This window comes from Perognathus longimembris, chromosome 10 (assembly GCF_023159225.1).
Source record: "Perognathus longimembris pacificus isolate PPM17 chromosome 10, ASM2315922v1, whole genome shotgun sequence".
NCBI lineage: Eukaryota > Metazoa > Chordata > Mammalia > Rodentia > Heteromyidae > Perognathus > Perognathus longimembris.
This window is the reverse complement of record NC_063170.1, coordinates 31886258-31893937: the sequence shown is the minus strand read 5'-3', so window position 1 is coordinate 31893937 and position 7680 is coordinate 31886258. Positions and strand designations below refer to the sequence as shown.

General features: G+C 44.1%; 1 protein-coding gene across 1 annotated transcript; it reads right to left on the bottom strand.

Moving 5' to 3' along the window:
• Nucleotides 1–2057: 2057 nt before the first annotated feature.
• Nucleotides 2058–3578, bottom strand: LOC125358524 (dnaJ homolog subfamily B member 6-like). The gene is given in 2 exon segments (XM_048355709.1): nucleotides 2058–2906; nucleotides 2909–3578. Coding segments are annotated over 2 exon segments (711 nt in total). The 5' UTR covers nucleotides 3459–3578; the 3' UTR covers nucleotides 2058–2745.
• Nucleotides 3579–7680: the final 4102 nt, after the last annotated feature.

Below are 7680 nucleotides of genomic sequence, written 5' to 3'. Positions count from 1 at the left end.
TAAGTAGGCATTAAAAATGGCTATCTATTTGGATGCTAGTGGCTCACGTCTGTAATTCCAGCTACTCAGAAGGTTGATATATGAGGATCACTGTTCAAAGCCAGCCTGGGCAGAAAAGTCTGTGAGAGTCTGATCTCCAATTAACCACTAGAAAACCAAAAGTGGCACTGTGGCTCAAAAAGAGTTCAGCGAAAGTGCCAGGGCTTGAATTCAAGCCCTACAAATGACCCCTCCCTCCAAAATGGCTGTCTAAAGCCCAGTGCCAGTAGCCCTCAACTATAATCCTAGCTACTCAGGAGGCTGAGATTTAAGGCTCATGGTCCAAAGCCAGCCCTGTAGGAAAGTCTGTGAGACTCCTCTCCAATTAACCACAAAAAGCCAGAAGAGGATCTGTGGCTCAAATGGTAGAACACTAACCTTAAAAAAAAGCTTAGGGGGCTGGGGATATAGCCTAGTGGCAAGAGTGCCTGCCTCGGATACACGAGGCCCTAGGTTCGATTCCCCAGCACCACATATACAGAAAACGGCCAGAAGCGGCGCTGTGGCTCAAGTGTCAGAGTGCTAGCCTTGAGCAAAAAGAAGCCAGGGACAGTGCTCAGGCCCTGAGTCCAAGGCCCAGGACTGGCCAAAAAAAAAAAAAAAAAAAAGCTTAGGGACAGCACCCAGGCCTTGAGCTCAAACAGACAGACAGACACACACATACACACACACACACACACACACACATACACACACACATACACACGGCTGTCTATGCAACTTGTGGGCAGGGACAGGAGAAAGAAATTGTAGGAAAGTGAAGGAAAGAGAAATGTATGCATTACCTGAATTGTGAAATGGTACAATACCTTCATAATAACAATAAAATTATATAGTTTTTTAATGGTTGCAGCCTTGGCTTAAGCGGCCAACATTAGCAAAACCAAGCTGGTTGTTTGTTTTTGTTGCCAGTCCTGGGATGTAGACTCAGGGCCTGAGCACTGTCCCTGGCTTCTTTTTGCTCAAGGCTAGCACTCTACCTCTTGAGCTACAGTGTCACTTCCAGCTTTTCTCTATGTTGTGCCAAGTCGCAAGACCACCCCCAAGAAGACCACCGAGATTCAGACACTCCGAAATGCAAAAGCAAGGCAAGGCTTTATTTAATGAGCTGCCAACTCGGGCCTCGTCCTACCCACCGACACAGCGGAGGTTAGGAGGGAGCCTCGAGCTGTGATTACACAGGGCTTATAAAGGCAAAGAACAAGGTTACAACAATCAGCTGTGCAAGCAAGATTAGAACACAGGTACAAATCTGATTGGCTCAGGGTTCGATTCTAAAATGGGGTTCACGTGGTGGGGCCTGACTTCAAAGTCTGGCACCTCACTATATATGTGGTGCTGAGGAATCAAACCCAGGGCTTCATGTATATGAGGCGAGTATTTTACCACTAGGCCATATTACCAGCAGAAAAACCAAGCTGGAAACCAGGCATCTGTAGCTCCTGCTGCCCAAAGCCTACAATCCTAGCAATCCAGGAGGTTGAGATCTGAGCATCACAGCTCAAGACCAGCCTGGGCAGGAAAGTCCTTGAGACTCTTATTTCCAATTAACTACCAAAAGCTGAAAGTGGAGCTGTGGCTCGAGTGGTAGGGTACTAGTCTTGAGCAAAAAAGCTCAGGGTCAGTGCCCAGTGCCTGAATTCAAGCTCCAATATTAGCATACACACACACACACACACACACACACACACACACACACACACATACACACGATAATAATTCAGGACTTCAAATTACAGGCAGTAGTAAAAGAAAATATTTATGACAGTAGGGCACCGGTAGCTCGTACTTGTAATCCTAGCTATTTAGGAGAATGAGATCTGAGGATCAAAGTTCAAAACCAGCCCATGTAGCAAAGTCTGTGAGACTCTTATCTCCAATTAAGCACCAGAAAGCCAGAGGTGGTGCTTTGGCTCAAGTGCTAGAGAGCTAGCCTTGAGCTCTTGAAGAGCTCAGGGACAGCGCCCAGGCCCAGACCAACCAAAAGAAAAAAAAGAAAAAGAAAATATTTATGACACATATTCTTTTTTTTTGCACCAAACACAGTCACATTTATTTTCTTTTTTTAAAGCAATGACAAAGAGCCAGTTTACCAACTTGTTTTTTTCTTAACCTAAGCCTAACATTACATTATTTAAACAGTTGTCAAAACTTACTAAGTTGCCAGCATTCATGCACAACTAGAAAACATCCTTAATTTATAATAAACCAGAAATGTATTACCATTAATGTATTAAATCTTTCATGACTGAAAACAAAAAAAAAAAAACTGGAATTGTTTCTGTAGCAGGTTCCTCCTGGCAATGTCAACTTCACCGCAGGCTGAACTAGGTGGCTCACATTCCAAACACAACGAAAGCAGATCCATGCTGGTGTTAGAGTACAAGCTTGTCCTAGCTCTATGCAAGAGTCACGGGTCTCACCTTGGATTACGTTTAATAAAAAAGCAAAGTGCACACAGACATTACAACAATTTTAAAGACAAAAAAAATGGTCCTATTGTGTGGTCCCAACAATAAACTCAAAAGTCTATGACAAATAGAGGCTCTGATGAGCTGCTTATAAATACTTTAGATTAGGTGCAGTTATACTGAAAGTCGAGTTCGTTTGAAATCTTCAAAAAAATGTTCCTGTTAATCCTCAAATGGTGCTTGTTATTGTTTAACATTTCTGTTAAATGCGTGCGTTGAGTTACTTGTTATCCAATCATAGCAGCTGCTCCTTACCATTTATTGTCAAGGACTTTAACTGGCTGTCTTCTTCAACTTCTACTCTTTCCTGACCATTCTCAACAATTCTCTTTGTAGTTATTTTCCTGCCATTCACTATTTTAGTGGAAGTTGATATAGACTTGAAGTTGCCCATCCACTACCGCCAAATGATGTGGAAGAGAAGGAAGAAGTGAGGCCTCCATGACCCATGGACCCAAAGGAAGTAAATCCTGCATCAAATGAAGGAAATCCCCCTCCAAAGGATGGAAATACACTGAAGGCAGAGAAAAACGAGCCTGCACCTCGGTTTCTGCTTCCTGGAGGACCCCTTCGGCTCCCAAAAAAGTCATCAAACGGGTCTTCAAAAAAGTCAAATGAAAATGGGTCCCTTCCACCAAAAAATTCCCTGAAGACATCATCTGGGTTCTGGAATGTAAAGCCAAACTCAAATGGACTGTCAAAATGACTTCCACCTCCTCCTCCACCATTTAATCCATCTTTGCCATATTTGTCATAGAGGTCCCGTTTTTTAGCATCTGACAACACCTCGTATGCCTCAGCTACCTGTTTGAATTTTCTCTCTGCTTCTTCTTTATTCTCATGGTTTTTATCTGGATGCCACTTTAATGCCAGTTTCCAGTATGCCTTTTTGATGTCCTCGGCTGAGGCCTGCCTCTGCTCGCCTAGGACTTCATAGTAATCCACCATGTTTTAACAGATTGTTGGAACAAGTCTGAGGACGTGGGTGGCAGGCGAGAAGAAAAGGGCAGGCGGCTGATCTCCTCGCGGGTCTTGCACGGCTGCGGCGCTGGTGGCCATGACACGTATTATTGATGAACACACATTCACATTTGATTTTATCAATGACCTAACCAGGGAGTGAGCTCATATGTAAGCTCATATGTATCAACTTACAAGGGTCCATCAACATCTCTGTGCCATGTGGCTACTGATATTCAGCTGGTACATTAGCACCCTCTTCTTACAAGGTTATTTTTGTTATTATTGGTCATAGTGTTGTGCCAAGTCGCAAGACCACCCCCAAGAAGACCACCGAGATTCAGACACTCCGAAATGTAAAAGCAAGGCAAGGTTTTATTTAACGAGCTGCCAACTCGGGCCTCGTCCTACCCACAGACACAGCGGAGGTTAGGAGGAAGCCCCGAGCTGTGATTATACAGGACTTATAAAGGCAAAGAACAAGGTTACAACAATCAGCTGTGCAAGCAAGATTAGAACACGGGTACAAATCTGATTGGCTCAGGGTTCGATTCTAAAATGGGGTTCACCTGGTGGTGCCTGACTTCAAAGTCTGGCACCTCAATAGGGCTTGGACTCTGGGCATGAGTGCTGTCCCTGAGCACTTCAGCTCAAGGTTAGCGCTCTACCACTAGAGTCACAGCGCCACTTCTGGTTTTCTGGTGGTTAATTGGAGATAAGAGTCTCACAGACTTTCCTGCCTGGGCTGGCTTTGAGCCTTGATCCTCAGCTCTCAGCTTCCTGAGTAGCTAGGATTACAGCATGAGGCACCGGCTCCCAGCTTCCTGCAAGATTTTCTTCCTCAATTTTTCTCAAGGTAGCTGAAGTCACCTAGGGTTGAGTCACAGTCTGCCAAGGACTCCACTCAGTTATCCCCTGTAGAATTGCAGGGATGTGGTGCTGACGCCTGATGCTCAGTAGCCATGTGGGTGCCCAGGCTTTTCTGCCAATACTCTTCTATGAAGGCTAAAGGAGCCTCCACCTGGATCCCCATGAGTTCTACCACCCTTTTCTTGTACCAGTACTGGGGCTTGAACTTGGGGACTTGTCCCCTGAGTTTTTCCACATCAGGCTGGTATTCTACTACTTGAAACACAGTTCTACTTCCAACACTTTGGTGGTTAATTAGAGATGAGTCTCACAGATTTTTCTGATTAGACTGTTATTAACTTTGATCCTTAGATCTCAGTTTCCTGAGATAAATTATATGGGAATTTGATCCTGAGATACAGAGAAGCCACATTCTAAGAGGTTGAATTGGAAATCTTTATTAAAAAGCCAGTGACTGCAAGCAGACTTATGTACCCCCCAAAAAAAACCCAACAACAACAACAACAAACCATTCAGCCTCAAATACACTTAATGCTGTTAGGAAAATGAACCATGAGAGTAGTAAAGAAAGAACAGAAAAACAACCAACAAACTAGATCAACTCTAATGGAGAGCTGAAAAGAGGTACCATAAAAAAAAGAGGTGTTATACAGGAATTCATTTGTGAGAAACAGAGAAGCCATATTTTGAGAGGTTGAATCAGGGGTTTTTATTAGAAAGCCAGTGACTACAGGTGGACACATGTCCTCAGAAAAGCTGCAGCCTCAAATACACTGAAGACTTTGAAAACTGAGCCTTGAGGGTAGGAGAAGAAAGAAAGAACAGGAAAACAATACCAACAAACCAGATTAACTCCAATGGAGAGCTGAAGTGGGACACCATGATGACCTGAGGAGAGTTAGCAGACATGAGGCATGGTTCAAAATGGCACCTGAGCTGGTTAAGGCCTAAATAGGTTCATGGTCAGGGGGAAACATGGCACAGGACTGGCAGGTCCAATAACCTATTGTCCAAGTCCCAGCCCCTGCCTCTAGGAACTCCATCACCTAAGGATGGGACTTCACTGTAATGGGGTCCCCCCAAGGGAAGGGACCACAATGTAATGGGGTCGGCGAGGGGGTGGGGGAAATCCCCCATCCCTCCAAGAGTCCACCACTCAGAGACAGTCTCAAGTAAAAAGATGGATTTATTGGGGGAGTGAAAAGTATGCTGACTGGCCAGGGTCACGGCCAAGACTTGGGAGCTGGGACCACGCACCCCGGGCCATGCTCAGGGTCAGGTTATAAAGGCAAATACCACATGGTCAAGCCTGCCATACTCAGGTGGGCCAATGAGGTTACAGTCTGCCTCATAGCAACTGTTTGAACCATTTTAGTTAGGCTTGGTGCATGGATTTGGCAGGGTTCACATGATGCAGGTGGATACTCCTACTCATGGGAGGGCACAGGTTTAACCTTGAGCATTCTACTACTCAGGTAGTCAAGCAGTTTACACAATCTTATCACAGCAAAGGGGAACTTCCCTGTGTAGGGTGGGGGAGATCTTAGTGAAGATGGAGTCAGCTTCTGCTCTCTTTAACTAATCTGAGATGGAGTCAATCTGACACCCCTCAATAGCCAATGATGGTGCTGGCCAGATCTGAGCTCCATATTACATTCACCTTTCTCCACCATGAAGACAAAATGGTGCCAGTTAAATCTAATTCCCTATCATCTATCATGTGGCCTGTTGGACCCAGTATCTTTATTTCAATTGTCACCCGAGGAGAGTCAGGAGACATGAGGCATGGTGTAATGGTGGTAGAAGTGGTGGGATCTAAACAGGGTCATGGTCAGGGGGCAGGATCACAGGGAGTCTCAGGGTTCAAAGAGTCTTGAAGGAAAAAGAGTCTTGAGAGTTCGTGGTAAAGGTCTGGTAGGTCCAGAAACCTATTTTCCAAGTCCCCGACTCTGCTTCCAGGAATTCAGGCATGCCTATCACCTAGGTTCAGGTGGGATTTCACCTTTAAGAGTTTTTGGGAAGTTCCCATCATTGACCAAGGTGCCAAGATGGCACCAGCGTTTAGACCCAGTATCCATAGTTTGGTAGGATTATAGGTATGAACCACTGGTACCCAGCTCTACCACAATTTCTCTCAAAGGCAACCAACATGTTAATGTTAGTCAATACTTATATAAACATAATTTCCAGTTTTAAAAAACTCCTCTCAAAACTGCTTGAAAACATTTTACATGTTCTTTGATAAACATAGTTTGACAAAGTGGAATCAAAGAATTCTTTTAGAAATATTTCCTGTTTGTGAGAATTAAAAACTACTTTATAATTGTATAAATGAATAACCCACAGAACAATATATGTGCACTCTCCTGTCTTAACTGAAGTTTTCCATGGATATAGCACTAAAGCCTGGGCCTGCCAGACTTCTTTGAGCTCAATTGTGGTTCCATCCCTGACTCTGTCATCAGCTTATAGGAAACCTACAATGGCCAAAGCTTAAAGCAGCATTGCTAATGGGCTATATTCCCTTCACAAAGACTTGCAACACTTCTACACTAGAGGGTGCCACTTACACAGGAAAGCTCCATGGCATCTTTGAAACCTGCAAGAAAAGTACAATAACATTTTTAAAAAAACAAGTTAAAAAAAAAAGAAATCAGGGAAGAAAGAAATCTGGAATTGTATATCCATTTTGTTATATAGTTACTGTGAGGAAGATCTTAAAAACAAAAATTTAAGTGGATGAAGCCAATGAAATTGTCATCTTATCCTGCCTATGACTTTGCCACCTGTTCAATGTCAGCCATTTAGCCTTAGCTGTTTTCCAGTAGACATGACAGTTTTAACGTTCTATGGAATATAAATGTATGAGTCTAGCATGCTAGGCAGAAGCAAGGAGCAAGAACATGAAGAAGTTCCCGCCCTGATAATCACACATTTTCAGAACACCTCTATGGCAGGGGCAAGATTTCAAAACTCTCAGGCTATTGTGCTAGATAAGGAAAACAACCGTACTCTACTCAGCAATGAGAAAATGGTATAATAAAAAAAAGATGGAAGAAGTGGGGTACTGGTGGCTTGGTGGCTCATGTCTGTAACCTCGCTATTCAGGAAGCTGAGATATGAGGATCACAGTTAAAAGTCAGCCCAGGCAGGAAAGTCTGTGAGACTCTTATCTCCAATTAATCATCAGAAGACCAGAAGTGGAGCTGTGGTTCAAAGTGGTAGAGCAGGGCTGGGGATATAGCCTAGCGGCAAGAGTGCCAGCCTCGGATACACGAGGCCCTAGGTTCGATTCCCCAGCACCACATATACAGAAAACGGCCAGAAGCGGCGCTGTGGC